Source organism: Astyanax mexicanus, chromosome 19, assembly GCF_023375975.1.
Source record: "Astyanax mexicanus isolate ESR-SI-001 chromosome 19, AstMex3_surface, whole genome shotgun sequence".
Classification (NCBI taxonomy): Eukaryota; Metazoa; Chordata; class Actinopteri; order Characiformes; family Acestrorhamphidae; genus Astyanax; species Astyanax mexicanus.
Window position 1 is genome coordinate 19,846,660 of NC_064426.1, and position 19,916 is coordinate 19,866,575.

A 19,916-nucleotide genomic window follows, 5' to 3' on the forward strand; every position below is an offset into this window, starting at 1 on the left:
CAAGATACAACCGCTTTTATTCATCTTTTTTTGCACAAAAAAAACAAAGATTTGAGTCTACTCACAAATGTGTAAGCAGTACACTGTCCATTCAGAGAACAATTACATTACAAGTGTTTTTTTTTTATCTACATTCAGAACAACTGCAGCAGGGCAGAGAGAAGCACTGGTCTCTTCTGGTGTGTTTACAGTGTGTGATCGAATGAACTGTTCAACATTTGTTGGCACAGAATGATACATGAAACGCAGGTGGTTCTACTTCTCTCTCTCCTGCTATATTACTTACACCATATTAAAAGTAAAAATATAATCAGATTCATTGTTGATAATTTGAGTGAAACACAAATGCAGACTTCTGACTTTGCTTGCTCCAGTTCTTGGTTTAATCTGTCGACACAATAGAGGAGGACCTAGTCGGAAATGTCAGCCCTGCAGTATTCACAAAGTACAGTCTAGGTGGGGACATTGAAAATTGCCAAAGGGAAAAAGAAAATTACAAAGGAAGGTGATGTACAGTTAAATGCATCTATTTTCTTCTCCTGTTGCTTGGTGATCTGCTTTTGGACTTCCTACAGAAATGAGAAAGAAGTTGGTTAATGAAGCGTAATGGAAAAACTAAACATGTAATCTTGACCATGTCCTCTTTTATAATGAAGCAAAATGTAGAAAATCAGAATCATACCATGCATTCTCCTCATTTTATTAAGTAAAGTGTAACAGTGTGTGTGTGTGTATGTACGTAATTTTTAATTTTTCCCATTTTCTCCCTAGTTTTGCACAGCCAACTACCCAACCCACTCATTAGGACTCCCCCTATCACTAGTAATCCCCCAACACCAGGAGGGTGAAGACTAACACATTCCTCCTCCGATACATGTGAAGTCAGCCACCGCTTCTTTTCGAACTGCTGCTGATGCAGCATTGCCGAGTGGCACAGTGCACTCAGAGGAAAGCACAGCGACTCGGTTCCAGTACATCAGCTCACAGATGCCCTGTGCTGCAGACATCACCATTTAGTGATGTGGGGAGAGAGCACCATCTACCCCCCGGAGGGAGCAGGGCCAATTTTGCTCCCTCTGAGCGCCGGCAGCTTGATGACAAAGCTGCATGAGCGGGGGTACTTGGCGCTTGCCACGTCTTTCTAGTGTAAACCAATTCCCCCTTTAGTTAATAAAGTTACAAAAAAAAAAAAAATCTATCTGAACTAGAAAATAAGTTTTTTTTCAGTAACCAATCAAAATAAAACATTTGGATGAGGGACAAATACTGGTTAATAATTTAAACCAATTCCTTTTTTTAAGCATGGTTGGTACAACAACCAATTCAACAATAAATCTGTTTGTAAGGCATGACTACAAATTATATGAAAGTGGACCTTGGGTAGCAGTGTTATCAGAACAGTCCCCCCAAAAAAGTCCTTGTACTTGTACAAGAGATGAATTTGGCTTGTTCACTAAACTAATCCAGCACACTTCTCTCTTACACACCTTGCAAAGAGAGTGGGAACTGAACGGACAGCGTTGTGTCGTCTGTGTGGAGGAGAGTAGCTGAGTGAGCGAGAGTCCCTCAGTGAGTCTGCTGGAACTCTTGGTCGACGAGGTGGGCTGTAAAGAACGAATATCAAAACAAGAATAAAACAGATGCACTAGTATAGTTTGTAAAGTGCATTAAGCAGTGGCGGAGCTGTATGTCTACTCCATTCCAGACTATATATATATATTTCTCTCAAATAATTAATTCTTTGGAATGAATAAAAAAAAAACATTTTATGCAGAATATTCTTGGTTGGCAAATATTCGGGGTGCTCCTAATCAAAACACCTTGCAAAAAACTGTCTTTATAGTTAAACTGACAGTGTTGTAAAACCTGAACTGAAACAGGAGCCTTGCAGTGAGGAATGACAAAAATATCACCACATCATGTGGTACCTTTCATCAACTGCTGATGAAGATGAGGAAGAGTGTCTACTTGCTGCTGCTTTTTTAGGCCTGGAAAAAGGAAGAAGAAGAAAAAAAAAATCACTGTAAACAAATTCTTTAATTTTATCAAAACTCAAAAAGAGTAAGTTTTTTGTAAAATATTTAATTATTTATGAAAAAAGACTGTCAGAGTCAGTGTTGACTGCATTTCTCCTGGTTAAAAACAGCTTACAAATAGTTTTAAAGCAATAACGTCCATTGCAACACAATCTAAGAAGAATCCACAAACTGCATGAATGAGAGCAAAGAGCTACAGTCAAGAGTAGAGAGGCTTTACTACATGAAATGATTATGATATATAATTATTACATAATATTAAGTCCTAGCAAACGAAACGTATTGAAAAAGCCAATCTAACTGAAAACATTTAAATGAGCTTAAAAAAATAACAACAAATATATTTTACACTTCTAAAACTCACCCTTTGTCTTTTTCTGTTTCAGAGTCAGAGCTATCTGAAGACGAGGAAGAAGAGGAAGATGAAGAAGAGGAAGATGAGCTGGAGCTACTTTTGCTGTTCTTCTGTTGCGCCACAGCATCGTTTTCTGGTCTCCCATTTACTGCGCTCTCCCCTCTGATTGGTTGCCTTTGGTTTTGAGCCACTGGTGATTGTCCTCTTGATCTTCCTCTGGACGCCTCTCTTGGTTCCGATTGGCTGACAGCTGGTGAGCTGGATCTTTGAGGCCAGTCTCTCGACTGGGACCGGCGGCCCGGTGGGTTTGGAGGGCTGCGTGTTCCTTGAGTCTGTGGAGGGGAAGGGGAGCGAGACTTGTACCTTTTCTCAGACCCACTCTTTCTTTCTCCATCACTCTCTCTTTTGTCTTTCGGCTTCAATCCTTTCTCTGCATCCGACCTTCTCTCAGGAGAAGGTGAGGAGGAGGAAGATGATGAACTAGAGGAGGAAGACGACGACGAAGAGGAAGAGGCCGAGCGTCGTGGGGGTGACTTTTTCTTTTCTTTTTCTTCATCACGTTCCCTTTCTCTCGCTCTCTGCTGCTCGCGCTCATTCTCCTGGATGCGAGTTCTCTCCCTTTCCCGCTCCCTCTCCCTTTCTCGCTCTCGTTCTCTAGATCGTGACCGACTGCTTCTGCGCCCGTGGGGAGGGAAAGGTAAATGACGTGACCTGAATGAAGAAAAAGCATTTTAAGAATTGGAGTAATCATGAGATCAACAACTGTACACTAGAGTTGTCGCCTACCACTGTATTATTGTTATTTTAATTTCTCAATATCTCAATTAGCTACCATCACACTTGATGCTAAGCATATTTTTTTATTGGGGTTAAAGCATTAAAATACCTTTGTTTTTATAATACATACACTGCATAGCAACTTCACTGAAACCACTGTCTTGTTTCTACACTCACTCCCCACACAGGAGCCCTTAATAGTTCTATGATAACAGATTGTGTTCCATCGGTTTCTCCGCATACTTTATTATTCTCCTTTCTCACTGTTCTTTAAATTGTCAGGACCACCACAGGAGCTATTATTTGGCCGATGGGTCATTCTCAGCTCTGCTTTGGCACTGACATGGTGTTAGTGTTCGTTGTTCTAGTATAAGAGAGAATCTAACCCACGTCAATATTTCCATTGGGCAGCAAACAAAACATGAGTTCTCAAACCAATCATCTAGTACCTGAGCACAATATACAGTGCCGTGAAAAAGTGTTTGCCCCTTTACAGATCTCTTTTGCTTTATTTAATCATACATTGTTCAGATTCTGATTTTTCAAATTTCACATTTTTCACAATCCTCAGGACTTTTGAAAATATTGTGTAGACCAGGGGTGTCAAACTCATTTTGGCCGAGGGCCACATTGGCATATTGGCTGTCCTCCGAGGGCCAGATGTAACTTATAAATGTAATAAAATGTAACCAAATGTAATATATGTAAATGAATGTAATTACTCCTTAATGTTAAATAACTCTCAATATATTATTTATTCAATCAAATATTACAGTTGCATGGAAAAAATGTTTGCTTGTTGCTCTATTAACATAAATCCTTTTAATTTGTCATGTCATGAAATCCAAAAACTCCATCAATCAAGAACCAAACTATTCAAGTGAATAGAAATGACATCAAGTTATATTAACTTTGAAATTATTAACTGAAATAAGGCTTAATAAATATAAAATCAAAAATTGTGAGCTGTTAAGAACATAGCATTTCCTCAGATTTAGCAGTTCCTCATCCAACCACTAGTGGGAGCTGCAGCAGCAGCACCACAAGTCCGCAGTCTTTACTGAGTCAGAGCTACAGCCCAGCCACGGGCTACAGGGCTCAGCTCAGCCAGTCTGGAGCGTTTTTAAAATTTTTAAGTTCTTCTGTGTATGAAATAAAGATTTTTGTAACCGAATAATACAGCTCTCTACAGTTCATCTTTCAGCCCAATCACCTAACAGCAGCCGTTTAGAGCATGAGTCACTGCTGGGATTACATTATAAACAGGTCAGTTATCGCGCTGCTAACCTCAGGATGTTTATAACTACGGAGTTTAGTGGACACACCACGGCTGCAAGGTTAGACTGTTGAAGGCTACTGAAGACTATTAAAGGCTATTGGAGGTTATTGAAAGGGTTATTGAGGGCAGAAATCAGTAAAGGCTGGTTAGATAAGTGATTCACGTCCTCGTACTTTGCTGCGGTGAAACTGCGACTAGCGCTGTCCCAGTGATGTTTATTAACGTCATTAAAACAGATTTTGTCAGCTATTGTCTTATAAATATTTACACAGAACTTATATCTCTCCTAAAAAGCGTTTATTTTGGTCAGTAACACTCTTCGTAACACAAAAGGCATACCGGTCTTTCGCCTTGAAGCACAGCCGTCCGTCTGCATCAACTTCTCTTTTTCTGGACATTATGGGATAAACATTTATATGTCTCAATTCCACCCGCGAAGTTACACCTTCCCTCCGGCAGGGTTTCCACATCAATGACTACACTGCCGTGTAGTGGCAGTAAGCCGTAACTTTGCGGGTAATACAATCGACAAGCATTGTGGGAAATGTATTTTTTGGTCAAAGAACGCTTCTGACTTATTTATTATAGACACTAAGATCTTACAAGCTCTCGCGGGCCACATAAAAAGACGTGGCGGGCCACATTTGGCCCGCGGGCCTTGTGTTTGACACATGTGGTGTAGACTGACGCGACAACAGTGGAACTTTTTTGGAAGGTGTGTGCCATGTTACATCAGTTGTAAAACTAGCACATAATTAATGAAAAAGTATTTCAAACTAAAAAAGTCAAACATGGTGGTGGTAGTGTAATGGTCTAGGGCAGCTTTATTGCTTCAGGACCTGGACAACTTGCTGTAAGAGAGGAACCGACTGTTTTCAGTTATTGATGCCAAGGGTGGCACATCCAAGTTATTAGGTTTAAGGGGCAATTACTTTTTCCACACAGGGCCAGGTTGGTTGGGACAGATTTTCTCTCTTCAGTAAGCTTTGTCCAAGGGTAAGCGCTAGCCGCGGTTAGCAGCGCTAGCCAGCTGCGGTTAACAAAGCTAGCCAGCCGCAGTTAGCACTGCTAGCCAATTTTTAGGTGCATCTTATAGCCAGGAAAATATAGTACTCAGGCTATCGTTGTCTGATATTAAGATGTGTTTATTAATCTGAAAAATGGAAGTGTGATAAAAAAAAAAGGAAAAACAAAAGAAATCTGTAGGCAAATACTTTTTCACAGCACTTTATGGATCACTTGCAAAACTATATACTGCCATATTACCTTCGTGTCTTATGACACTTGCCATGTTGCACTGACCTGCGGAATACGCTTGTGAGGTCTCCCACATTGAACAGGGACATGATTTCTGTATGACTCATCGGTCTGATCACATGAATAATTTTAATCCGCCGGCCTGGCACACACGTGACACTGTGGATTGAGGAATGTTGAATGCCTGCCTAACTTGGAAAATATATCTGACACCCACTATCAGTCCTTGCTCGCCTTGTCATGAGCACGCTGCTCAGTGTTCAACCTTACTTACAATAGAACACCTCAAACATTTTACAGGCGATGTTGTACTCAACCCGTCCACTTAAGAGATACTTTGTAATTTATTTACATACTGCTACCCCATGACTTTTAGCATATCAGTGTATATACAGTGACTTGCAAAAGTATTCATACCCCTTGAACTTTTACATTATGTCACACAAAGTAGCACATCATTGTGAAGTGGAATAAACATAATACATAGTTTTCAAAATGTTTAAAAAAATTTTATCAAATAGAAATCTCAAACGTGTCCTGCAAATGTATTCAGCCTTCCTATATCAATACTTAGTAGAGTGCCTTTCACTGCAATCACAGCTGCAATTTTTAGGGGTGCGTCCAGTTTTGAGCACCTAAAAACTGAGATGCAAAACAGCTCAAGCTCAGTCAAGTTGGATGAAGAGCGTCTGTGAACAGCAATTTTCATGTCTTGCCACAGAAGCACAATGTAATTTAGGTCAGGACCTTGACTGTGCCATTTTAACATGAATATTCTCTGATCTAAACCGATCCACTGTAGCTCTGGCTGTATGTTTAGGGTCACTGTCCTGCTGGAAGGTGAATCTCCTACCCAGTCTCAAGTCTTTTGCACCCTCCAACAGCTTTTCTATGAGGATTGCCATGTATTTATCTCCATCCATCTTTCCATCAACTCTGACCAGCTTTTCTGTCCCTGCTGAAAAAAGCATCCCCACAATTTTGCCTTTTAGGCTAAAAAAGTTCAACTTAGGTCTCATCTGACCACAGCACCTTCTTTCACATGCTTGCTGCAAACGGCACTTCCTAAGTCTTTCTTGAAGATTCTCCCACTTAAGCTGCTTCCTGCAGCTCTTCCAGAGTGACCATGGGCCAATTATGTGCTACTTTGTGTGGGTCTATCATATAAAATCTTAATTTATAAGGTGACACACTTTAGACACCAAACATTAGATTAACTAATCTTAAAAAAAAAAAAAAAAAAAAAAAAAAAACCTGGTCTCTCACCTGTATGGGGGGCTGCGTCTACGTGGGCTTCGAGACCTGCTGTTTCTAGTCCTCCTCTCTCTGGAGCGCTCCAGTTCTCTGTCTCTATCTCCTGGTCTCCCTCTGTCTCTGTCTCTCTCCCGCTCTCTCTCTCTAAGGCGCTCCTGGCTATTTTCTCTGCGTGAGAAGGGAGAGTTACGGGATGGAGAAGGTCTCCTGCCTCTCCTTCTAGGGCTGGGGGAGCGAGAGGGCTCCTGGTACTGTCGGGGTGGAGTAGGACGTACAGGAGATCTGGAGCGAGACAACGTCCGTTTACTTTGAGGCTTGATCTCCCTCCCTCTGCTCTTGGCAGAGTGTGGCAGTGGAGGTGAATCCTTTCTCCCTTCACTCGGCTTGTTTCGGTCCCTGCTTGGCGAGAAGCGATCTGATTCGCGCTCAAGCTCTGAAGTTGTGTATCTGCTGCTTTTGCTGTCTCTGGGCCTCTCTGATTCTTTGTTTTGGTTTCTGTAAGCTTCCTGTGGACTATTCCTGCTTCGATCTCTTCCAGCGCTCCTTGTTGGAGGTGATGGAGGGGGGCTTGAGCTTTCTGTGGGGGTATATCTCTCTTTTCCTCGATCCCTCTCTCTCTCTGACCCTCGAGCTTGTTCCTTCTCCACCCCTCGGTCTCTCTGAGCTACTCTAGGGGGAGAATTTGATGGCAGGGACCTTGACCTGTCCCTGTCTAACTCTTTGCTTCTCTTGTCCTTATCCTCTACTCGAATGGATGAAAGATGGTCACGTTGTGCTGGATTTTCCCTTTCAGTCTCAGCTGCAGGGTATACCTCTTTATTGCTCTCTTCTGCATCCTTCTCTTTCTCCCTCCGAGCCATAGCCTGAGCTATGACAGCTGGAGAAACCGGCATACCACAAGTGCTATTTTTGTTTGAGGGACTCTTCTTTTTCCCCTGCTTTTCATCCTCAGAAGATGAGGAAGATGATGATGAGGAGGAGGAGGAAGAGGAGGAGGATGAAGATGAACTGTCACTGTCACTATCGCTGCTATCACTACTGCTGCTACTACTACTACTATCACTGCTGCTACTACTGCTACTGCTGCTGGCAGCTTTGGATTTGCTCTTCTTCTCCGGCTTCTCTTTCCCAGGTTTTTCCCTCTCTTTCTCCTTTGTCTGTTGTTTTTCTCTGTCTTTCTCTTGTGAGCTCTTGTCTCTCGCTCTTCCCAGCCTTTCATCCCCTTCCCTTAAGCTTCTCTCCTTCCTCTCATGCTCTGGTACAGCCTTTTCTCTGTCTGTCCTCCTTTCCATCTCGCTCTCTCGTCCAGAGCGCCTATCTTCAGAGTGTTTATTGTAGGAGGACCTGGACAATTCTTTTTCTCTCTCATTTTCTCGTTCTTTTCTCCTCTCCTCCTGCCTCCTAGCCTCTTCCCGCTCCCTCTCTCTTGCTCTTTCCTTTTCTCTCTGCTCTTCTCGTTCCCTCTCCTTCGCTCGCTCCTTTTCTCTCTGCTCTTCTCGTTCCCTCTCCTTTGCCCGCTCCTTTTCTCTCTGCTCTTCATGCTCCCTCTCCTTCGCTCGCTCCTTTTCTCTCTGCTCTTCTCGTTCTCGCTCCCTCTCCTTCGCTCTTTCCTTTTCTCTCTGTTCTTCTCGCTCCCTCTCCTTCGCACGCTCCTTTTCTTTCTGCTCTTCTCGTTCTTTTGCTCGCTCTCTTTCGCGCTCTGCCTCTTTCTGCTTTCCGTTCGAGTATGGTGAATGGCGTGCAGGTGAGGAAGAGTCACTGGAGCGGTCTCTGCCTCTCTCTCTGCCTTTATCTCTACCTCCATCCCTCGCCCTGTATCTGTCTATCCCTCTATCTCTTTCTTGGTCCCTGTTTGTAGGAGCTGTGAAAGAAGGCCCTTTCATTCGGTCTGCGCTGCGTCCTCTCTGTGCTCTGTCTTTCTGTGGAGAAGGTGATCGAGATGACGAGGAACTGTGCCGTTTCTGTGGTTTGTCCCTCTTTCTTCGCTCATCCTCACGCTCTCTCTCCACACTCCTCTGCCGCCTGTCTTTTTGTCGTTTGGGAGATGGAGATGGAGATGATGAGTCGTGTCTTTTTCTCTGTGGTGCTTTTTCTTTCTCTTCGCTCTGTGTTCTTCTGTCCCGCTGCTGTTTCGGGGCTGGAGAAGGAGATGAGGAATCATGCCGTCCTCTTTGGGGCTTTTCTTTTATGCGCTCTTTCTCTCGTTCTCGATCTTTTTCCTTGTCCCTCCTGTTTCGCTCAGGGGACCTGGAATGTCTTGGCGATCTCTGTAATAACATACAAGTATTCGTTTGACAATTACAAAGCCATTAATGTACATACGATTAATCAGTGGCTATTAAATTACAAAGCCAATAACTGCTCACATCCCTGCGCTTATCCTAAAATAAAAATGATTAATAAAGTTTAGCTATTCAGCTTTACAATGCAAGTGTATGGCTCATTCATTCAGAGGTTGTTTTGGTTGGCGTAACTGTCTCCATTGTTGATGGAAGCTTTCTACTTGATTTTGGAGCACTGCCGTGAGGAACAGATTGCGTTTGCCTACAAAGAGCGCTAGAGAATCACAATGTTGGATGATCCCCACCCCTCCTCTATAAATAGAGCTGGACAACATGGCTAACATTTATATCACAATATATTTCTTAATTTCGGGTCGATACAATGTAATTTCTTTGTGGATATTAACAGTATTAATGCCATCCTCTGTGGTGTACTTACATCACACAGACACTGCCAGGCTAGAAGCCTAAAGTGTTCTGCTGGTTCTGCATGGCTTAAATGAGTGAACTGACCGCAGCAACCAGTAATAAACATCAGTCAGTAAGAGATGCTGTCCAACACTAGACCAATTTTATTATTATTTTTTTTATTATTATCATTTTTTTTTTACACTCTCAAATTTTTCACACTTAAAATCCTTTAATTTTCCCAAAAAGTGTCAGTGCGCCTTAAAACCCAGTGCACCTTATGTATAAATTTTACCTGTCAGGTTGGAAGGAGCTGTAAAGCCATTCCGCTTAAGTGCAGCTTTATACAGGAGTTTCAGTTTAGTTCTCCAGCATCAAGGCTGGAGCAGTATTATTATCAGCCGCTAACCTTGCTAGGAAATACCTCTTTCCAGAGGTGAGAATAAATCGGCCTGTAGCCTGCTGCTAACCACGGCAAGCACAGCTGGAGTAGCATTAGCATTAGCTGCTAATTGTGCTAGCTGGAGCTTTCGCCGTTCAGGTGAGTATATCGGACTGTAGTCTGCATGTTTACCATTTTAAATTAAGCTACGAACCGCTAGCTAATATCACCCTGACTTACCGGAACACTCAGGATTCCTCAGTGTAGCAAGGTCGGGCGACGTTTATTAGCACTAACCGTGCTAAAAAGAAAATGTGCTTTTAAGAATTGCAATTACTTATGGCTAACATAACTGGCAATGCTAACTGTTTTTCCCAGCTAAAATATAATCACTGCTTACTTCATTAATTCTATTGATAATGATGTTAATGTGTTGAGTAGATAGTTAGCAACCTGGGCAGCTTCTAAATGACATTACTGATTTTGCTATTACTATTTTTCTTACCTCTCTAACTGCTATCCTTTCTGGGCTTTCCTGGCGCATATGGCCTCTTCGATCAGGAGATCTTCCCCTCCGTCCCTCGTCTGCTCTGGAAACAGGTGCGTTTTGTTGCCGTTCCCTTAATGGGGCTGGAGACCTACTGTGAATAAATCAAAGGCTGTGTGTCAGTGGAACAGCAAGGAAATTAATATTTTCTTACTGCATTTTGCTATTAAAGTAACTCTTCCACAAAAATGTACTGCCCAAACATTAGTTATATTAGGTTACAGATATTTGTCCAGCTCACAAAGGTTACATTTAGTCATATTGATGTCTCTCCCACTGCTCTCTCTTTCACAGCCATACAGTCAAAATACCTCACACAGAAAATGTCAGAACACCAACTCTGATACATTAGCAAACAGATGCCTGTACCAGGACAGAATCACCCACCCATTTCATTCAAAACAACCCCAGAACACCATAACTGAGGACAGCAACATAATGTAAACAGGTTTGACACCCCTGGTTTTCGCAACTACAGCCCTTGTTTTCTACTATACCCCTTGTTTTTGAGTGCAACACTCTCTGAGGGTAAAAATCTCCCAATAAGAATTGGGACAACCCTTAATGGTTTTGACATAAGGAATAAATAGCCAATAAGGAATAAATAAATAAAAATTCTTCTTTACCAGGCTACTGGCGGTGGTCTGCAGGAGACCCTGTCACGTTTGTGACCAGGGGAGCACTAAAGTTCAACAACCTAGCTAACGATGGCCCCTGGTAAACTAGTTAACTTTAGGGTATTGTATGTCTTCAGAAAGCGGGCAGGTTGTGCAACTATGAATTATAATTGTAAAATTGTAATTATTAAATCATTCATTAATTTCTCTGTAATGGGGAGCCAAAATTAGCGTTGGTTTAATTAATTTTTTCGGTCCACCATATATGGTCATGTACCCCTAACACTTCCTCCCTTCCAATGACCGACCCTATCCCTAGAGGTGTACACACAAAACAGGAGATGTAGGGCTACGTAGTAGGACAAATGGGTGAAATGGGATTGAGCCTCAACAGTGACTTGTGTACCACTACACCCATACTCTATATGCTTTTTCTACCAGCATGATTTTTTTCATAAATTCCACAAATACCTGTGTGCTGAGCTGGACGATGCACTGCGGTGCTTTCGGCTCTTTGTGGGTGGAGGAGTCTCATTTTCACTGCCTTTCCTCTTCCTCTTTGACACCTGTTTGTCCTCAGATGAACTAAAATTAAACAAAAATAAGACCACAAAGAGCCACACAAAATCCGAGAAATCTGTTTATTTACTTTTAAGAAGACACGGCTCACCTTCCTTGGTCACTCTGTACTGATTCTTCCCTAAAAGCAACAGAAAAACAATAAATCATGAAAACATGGTACAACGATTCAGAATGTGACTAATGTATCACTTTAGTTTTTTTAATACCACCAGACAGGAGAAAACTAACAGACCTTTTCTTTTTCTTCTTCTTGTTTTTCTTTTTCTCTCTGCGAGGAGAAGGTGAGGGACTTTCTGAGCTGAGAGGGGGAAAAAAACAGAATAATAACCTTGTTAATAAGCTGCAGGCCATTTATCACTCCAACCAAAATGGGTTATTCCTTCCATTCTCTCTAATATTTTGCCTTACCTGTCTCTGCTTTTGTTTTTCTTTCTTTTCTTCTTTCGGCTCTGTTTGCGAGTAGAGGAAGAGTCAGACTCCTCAGAGTCTTCAATTATCCTGTAAATCAAAATTGGGGGGGGGAATAAATAAATAAATAAATAAATCAACACGCTAGAACACACACTATATGGACAAAAATACTGAGACACTTGTTTACTCATAATTTTTTCAGTTTTTTCGATTATTTAAATTTGTCAACTACAAATTTCATTGTCGACTAATCGTTAATTTGTAACAGTTCCACATTACACAAAGTGCTGGGGACAGAAGAAACTTGGTCTGTGTCTCCAAAAGTGCCCAAACACAACAGATTACATATTTATTCACTAAATATCAGTACTCTCCACATTTAAACAACATGTGGACATTTAGATGCCTTTTAAATCTCATGTTTAGCTGTTTTTCTGTTGTTTTTAGAGATGAAGGGCATGGCAGAAATAATCGTTGACTAATCGACTAATCAAAAAAATTAATATCAGATTAGTCGACTACCAAAATAATCATTAGTTGCAGCCCTAGTCTATAAACATTTGAACATGTAATGTATGTCTGGGTGATCTGAAGTACTCAAACAAACCAACCAAGCAATGGATGTAGATATGATGTCAGAAACATGTAAGACAGACACTAATTGTATTTGGAAACAAAAAAAGACTGGCATTAAAACACAACTTTGGCTTGACATTAACCTCCAAAGTTGAGCAGACAGGTTTTTACTTGGAAATGCAAACACTAACACTGGGTTGACGTCAAGCAAAAATTTTTGACAGATAATGAATTTTGGCTCGTATGACCATAATTTTAAAACCAACAACAGATCAATGTCACTGGTTACCGTCAGCAGTTCTTCAAGAAGAGCTCTAAAACTCACTGGTATTTCTGCTGCTGCTGTCTCTCACGCTCCAATCTTTCCTGCTCTCTCTTCTCTTTTTCACGCTCTTTTCTGTCTGGGTGAAAAGAGGAGCCATCCACGTAGTCCGAGCCGATGCCAAAAGCTTCTCTCAGCCGGTCGTTTTTCTGCTGGTTAGCGGCAGCAAGTGCGTGGGTCTCAGTCACACTGAATGAGAAATTAGAGAGAGAGAGAGAGAGAGAGAGAGAGAGAAAGAAAGAGATGAGACTTTTTTCTTTATATATATAAATTCATTGATTTATTTTTTTGCTACATAAGAGTCACATCAAAGTAACAAATCTAAACTGCTGGTTACATGACCTTGTGTAACCAAATCTACCATTATGGTTGATAATGGCCACACCACTGTCAGAGTGTCATGGTATTATCAACTAAACTATTTTAAAAGACACTGACTTTTCCCTGTCATGCATTGTACTGTATAAAACTGAAAAATAAGAGTCAAGAACATCAATGTATTGTATTGTGCACTTTAAGCTTAGTAGTACAACACAATTTAATCTACATGTAAAATGTCATTCTACTGCAAGGCAAGGTTTATTGTAATACCTGATTGACAACCAATAAAGCTGATATAACGAAAAAAAAAAAAGAGATATAGAGGATGGTCCTATGTATCTGCATATGAACAGCATAGTAATGCCTTCATGTAATTGAATCATCAGAGGTAACACTCACACTTGTTTCTCTGTAGGTGGTGGTGGGGGTTCCTGTTTCTCCTGTAGCATTAAACGAAAGCTGTTAACTTTCTCCTCAATCTCCTCTGCTGAGTACCTGCAAAAGAAAGGTATCTAGTATGAATAAACCCCCGGTGAAATAGTTTTGTAAAAAAAAGTGCTCTTGTGCTCCTGTTTTAGTTCAGTGGATGAGGCCATGAATCTTGATTTGTTGAGGTCAGTTCAGGGTTTTTTAACGGAATCAATTGTTTTTCTATTTTCTTTTATTGGTTAATGCAGGCAATGGGAGTAGAAGAACAGTTTCATGTGCAACCTTGAATACGCAACTCAGAGCTCTATCGTATTTCAAAATAAGGAAGTACTACATGGTTTATATCAAAATGACACCATTAGGTTTGCTTTTTCATGGAAGGACAAAGATTTAAGTGATGTAGATGACTGGTTGGGGAAGCTGAGGCCAAATTAACGAACAAAGTTAAAGTAGGACAAAAGGTCAAATTACAAGGTATAAAAAAATAAAAAATATTATAAAGATTGCTTTCATTCATTAAAAACAATTTCATGAAAGTCTTAAGTTTTGATCTATTGATATAAAAATAGTAAAGGAACAGATTTCAAGAGGTCAAATAAATCAGCAGTGAGCCTCCAGGAGCAAAGTTCAGAAACACAGTTGTGAGACAAGAGAAAATCTGTAATTATTGGACATTTAAATGTGTGTGCATTATATTTACATGTACATTTTTATAACCATTTGTAAATTTGTGTCTAACTTTTTCCCACTGCAGGTTTATAAAACATTTCAGCCATCCGAAAGCCTTTTATCTACTAAAGAGGAATAGAAAACGACCATCAACATTAATTTAATTTCACCTTTCTAAAGCAGACTGAAAGTGTTGTAACGCCAATCACACTGAATATCCTAATGATTTCTGGACTAATTAAACATTTTACCTTGATCATTATTAATAAAGGATTATTTTAATGAACACTGAATACATTTTTCTTTGTTACAAGCTGCTTGAATTGCTCAAATGGCTCAGTGTTTGTAGCATGTTGCTTTCATGTCGCAAACAGTATGAAGTGCAGTCACATGACTACACACATGGCAGTACAATTTTAAAAGGGATAGTAAACACAGTGCAGAAAGTATTAATAGAATTTAAAAAGTTTTGGAATTTATAAAATAAAATAAAACCAATATAAGCAAGATTATTCATAATCATGGCATAAGTTCTGAATATAAGTTTTGAATAATTCAATTGATCAAGTAAATTCACTGAACAGAAACGAAGCTAATGACACAAAAACAGAACAAGTCCCAGAACACATTTGGCATGAATGGACCTTACCCCTGTTCTTCCATCATGTCCTGAAGTTCAGCACATTTCACCTCCAGCTGTCTCTTCCTCTGGTGCTCCAGAATATCAGCATTAGGCTGCCGGTTGAGCTGGCTCTCCAGCCTTTCTCTGTCCTTCTCATCCTTCGCTCCTCCACGCTCGTCTCTGCTACGCTTTGAACGAATACTTGAAAGGTTCCTCTGCACATAGCCGTTCGTGCCACTGCCTCGCGGTGTGGTCAGTCCGATCCCGTTATACATCTCCGCTCTGGAGAGAGAGGAGGTAGTGAAGGACATGACAGATATTATTAGACAACTCACAGATGAAGAGACGTCTAGTTGGAGATAGCTTGACCTGCAGTGTATAATTTTACCCTTAACTAATGTTTAGAGCATAATGTACGGCCCTACAACAGGTGACCTCTTCCTTTGAAAGAGCCTTTTTAAACTGTACCCAAGGACCCTGCTTCAAAGTGTTGTGTACACTGTATATATATATAGAGAGAGAGAGAGAGAGAGAGAGAGAGAGAGAGAGAGAGAAAGAGAGAGAGAGATTCACCTTTCAGCAAAACAATAACCCTAAACATACAGAGAGAGCTACAGTGGAACGGTTTAAACAAAAACAAATTACTGCCTTAGAATGGCTCAGTCAAAGTCTGACCTAAATCTTATTGAGCTTCTGTGGCAAGACATAAACAGTGCTGTCATCTCAGTCTTAATAAACTTCTCAATAAAACACATTTAGGTTTGTTGCTGTTTGATAACAAAATGTGGAAAAGTTCAAGAGGTATTACTACCTATTTAAGAGACCACTTCAGTTTCTGAATTAGTTTCTGATTTTGCTATTTATTGGTATATGTTTTATTCTATTAATTACGGACAACATTTCTCCCAAATTCCAAATAAAAATATTGTAATTTGAGCATTTATTTGCAGAAAATAAGAAATGGATGAAATAACAAAAATATGCAGAGCTTTCAGACCTCAAAGAATGCAAAAAAAAAGAAAAAAAAGTTTGTAGTCATAACGTTTTAAGAGTTAAGAAACCAATGTTTGGTGGAATAATCCTGGTTTTGATAACAGTTTTTATGCATCTTGGAATGTTCTCCACCAGTCTTACACACAGCTTTTTGATAACTGTCACTTACTGTGCAAAAATTCAGGCAGTTTAACTTGGTTTGATTGCTGTGATCATTCATCTTCCTCTTTATTATATTCCAGAGGTTCCATTTCAATTTGGTCAAATCAAAGAAACTTATCATTTTTAAGTGGTCTCAGTATCTTAGTACTACAGTAGCTTTAGCTCATATCTGTACTATTTCCATTGCACATTATTTTACTTGCAGTTTATCTGTGCTTTGTCTAGTTTACTTGTCTAATTTTCTAATTCTACACACATACATAGTTTTAATATTTAAATGTGTTCTACTATAGTTGTACTATTGACACATTATTGAGAATGTTCTCCTGGTTTTGGAACAGGAATTTACAAACTGAGGGTCTTCCACTGTTCAACAGGTGTTGTAGACCACATGCCTATATAGGACTCATCACTATAAAGAGAAAAATCACATAATAACCCTGGCTAATTTTAAATTTAAAATCTCAACAGGTCAGTACAGTACACGCTGAGTTCAGTACACGCTGCTTTCATCTTAGAAGAACTGAACCTCTACCAACCAGCTGTTGGTTAACTGTCTAGGTTAACTATCTAACCAACACCCACTGAATAAAGGTTAATACATTTTCCAATGATATGCTTGGTTCAATACTAACACTATTTAGTTATTAATAAATGCGAGTGAATTTTAGCCTTAAAAGTAAATGGATGACCCCTCTCTATTTACGAAAATACAGGAAAAGTAATGAGTAACCATTAGTTAGGTTACCTAATGCTGGCTAACCAGCATGGCACGGTTCCTTCTTACTGTCTAACGTTAAAGCTCGTACGTGTAAAATCCCACACATTTAAACAACCACACGCGTGAAATATAACTAACGAGAGTATTCTGATACTAAACAAATAGCAATTTTAAAAGAAAACGGTCCTATTTTGGGGGCAGACGTGGAAGTTTGGTTTAATCCGGCCTGAAATCAGCAGCAAGGCCACAACTACCTTTAATTAGCTAATCTAACGTGAGCTAACTGTCTAACTCTCTACACAGCACACTGAAAACAACGAGACATACAGACAGACATTCTCCTCAAAAAGTACCGGTAGCTCATTATTAAGTACAGAAATAAGTAGCCTATATTAGCTAGGTTTGCTACATGTACTGCGTTTATTATCTGCCCGAAACGTTAAGAAGTAATGCTCGCGTTAGCTTCACTAGGCTAGGCTAGGTTAGCTGTTAGCTCTCGTTAAGCTCGTGCGGGTCCGCTAATGCTAGCAGCTGCTAGCCGCGCTGACTGCGTACCTCTTTGTTCTCCTTTACCGGAGAAAACCGAACACGGAGCTCCTCCGCGGGCAGACAGACGGGCGGCTGGAGGAGACCAGACAGAAAGATCACCGCCAAATAAATCCAAGAACTCCGTAAAACCGTCAACGAGCTGCTGAACACTCCGGGCTACAGTGAAGAAAGAGCGTCAGAGGAACGTCATAATCTCGGCGTGATAAGACGCACCGCGCTCGACAACTACATTTCCCACAATCCTACTCTTCAGCGCAAATGTACCAAAACTTTATAAGTTCGTCTACTTTAATGTTGTGTCTATGGCAATGTTCACATTATCAGGCTGAAGTGACTGAACTAAGATTTTTTGCTCAATGTGGCTCAGATTTGATTTTTGTTTCATGGCTGTGTGAACATGCCAAATTCGATTTGATTTGAAAGCGCAGCGACTCGGTTCTGATACATCACAGACACCTTGTGCTGCAGACATCACCATTTAGAGCATTTAATTAGAATTCAGTACGGTCCAGTTAGAGAAAATTTCAACATCTGAAAGACAAAACAAATTACAAATACTATTCAGTATATTTTAACAATATGCATAGGCGTAGGAACCGGGGGGGATGGGTGGGACATGTCCCACCCAATATTAGAAACAGGTGGATTTGTCCCCCCCAAAAATGATATCAGTTCGCTCAGGTCAGCTGTACTATTAATGAGGAGACAGACCGGACCAATCACGGAGCCGGTTCAGGTATTAAGTCACGCCTCTCAGTAGAAACAGCCAATCAGCTTGCTGGTTTTGCGGCGCGCGGAGCAGAGGCAGTTTGCTGTTGGGGAAGCCCCGCCCCCTCGCTGTGAGATTTAGCAGCGGGATCGGGACGCAGCAGCTTCAGCTGATTTTAAAACAGATATGGATATACGGAGATTTTTCTAAAAGAAAGGTAACGATAGGCTAACCACTTCAACTGTGATGATATGTTTCTGATAACTGGTTAAAAATACACGTCTCTGAATCAGCACACAGTTTAAACCCACTGTGATTAATAAACTGCAGCTGTGTTAGTGTGTAAGCTTATCTTTGGAATTAGCTAGATTGGGAGTCAGGGTTAAAGGAAAAAAATAAAATATATATGTAATGTTTCCCTGTACCTGATCAGCTAATCACTTTAATTTTCAAACTGTTTATTCATTTAGGATTACAGGACTTACTGTGAGCTATAATGAACGAAAATTGATTTAACTTACTAGTTATCTAGAAGCTGGATGTAGATGATCGCCAGAATTTCGTACAGTACTTTAAGTTGGTAGATTAAAGCAGTTACTTAACCCCGATCACTGCCCTAAACTAGTGTTTTCCACCTGATCAGCTAATAAACAGTCATTTACTGAGTTTACCTGTTAAAATCCTTTAGCCCCCTATGGAGCCTAAATTAATCATGTATATCCACCAGAGGAAGCTCTAGAATATGCAGAACAGTTTTAATATGCAGTAGAATATATAAGAACTGGGTTGAGAAACACTGCTGTAACGTGACTTCTGTTCATTTGTATTTCACAGTAAGACCACATGTCCTGACGTTTATAAAAGTCTCTATGAAACGTAAAGTTACATTCTTTTACATAAATGTAAATATACAACAGAATTGACATGCCAATACATAATAATAATAATAATAATAATAATAATAATAATAATAACAATAATAATAATCTGTTATATTATTTTAAATATTAGGTGATAACTCAGACATTGCTTGCATAATTTTTCTAACAACAGTAGCTGTAATGTGGAGTAACATGTTTAGGTTGTAAAATCACCTTATAATAATAATTTACTTTTAATTAAAAGTAATTTCCACAAATGTTGTTCTAGGAAACTATTGGGTGGGCTTGGGTTCATATTGGCAAATGTGTCCCCCCCAATATCAAGCCCGCTCCTACGCCCTTGACAATATGTATTGTGTAAAATAGGTCTCTCACAATAATTGCATAATTGACTTATCATACAATAAATAATCTGTTAATGTGAATCTGTATGTTAACTTTGTTTCAAAATGCTATATTTATTCTCTTATTTATTTATATTAGATTTAGGCCTGCCTGTCATGATAATTATATGAATGACAAATCGTACAATATATGGAGAAATGTTTGCTGAACTTGAAAATTGGCAGAGGAGAGCATTTGGTGATCTTACAGCAAACGTGACTGGTCTGTGAGTTACCATAAAGACAAGAAACGTTCCACCGCTTTAAATGAACACTGTCAGACTTAAATCCTTGTCAGTAGTTTATCAGTTTGGGTCTGCATTGGACACTGTCTGGGTTCAGACCCAGACCACGGTCATCCTTTTAGTGACCAGAATTGTCGCATGGCCTGC

General features: G+C 40.1%; 1 protein-coding gene across 1 annotated transcript; it reads right to left on the bottom strand.

Annotated features, from left to right (window-relative positions):
* srrm2 (serine/arginine repetitive matrix 2) lies at window positions 1–17,758 on the bottom strand. The gene is made up of 14 exons (XM_007251043.4): window positions 17,558–17,758; window positions 15,154–15,408; window positions 13,806–13,901; window positions 13,089–13,274; window positions 12,185–12,274; window positions 12,009–12,074; window positions 11,865–11,894; window positions 11,666–11,779; window positions 10,536–10,671; window positions 6,971–9,225; window positions 2,401–3,102; window positions 1,929–1,988; window positions 1,488–1,604; window positions 1–569 (listed from the first exon to the last, which is right to left on the bottom strand). The coding sequence occupies exons 2-14, from the start codon at window positions 15,399–15,401 to the stop codon at window positions 527–529; spliced, it is 4,143 nt and encodes a 1,380-aa protein (XP_007251105.3). The 5' UTR covers window positions 15,402–15,408; window positions 17,558–17,758; the 3' UTR covers window positions 1–526.
* Between the last annotated feature and the right edge of the window lie 2,158 nt (window positions 17,759–19,916).

Coding starts and splice junctions, on each gene's coding strand:
- srrm2 (XM_007251043.4), bottom strand. CDS start 15,401: ATGTATAACGGGATCGGACTGACCACACCGCGAGGCAGTGGCACGAAC. Junction 1,605..1,928: donor TCATCAGCAGTTGATGAAAG/GTACCACATGAT, acceptor CGTTCTTTACAG/CCCACCTCGTCGACCAAGAG. Junction 570..1,487: donor GTTCCCACTCTCTTTGCAAG/GTGTGTAAGAGA, acceptor TCATTTCTGTAG/GAAGTCCAAAAGCAGATCAC.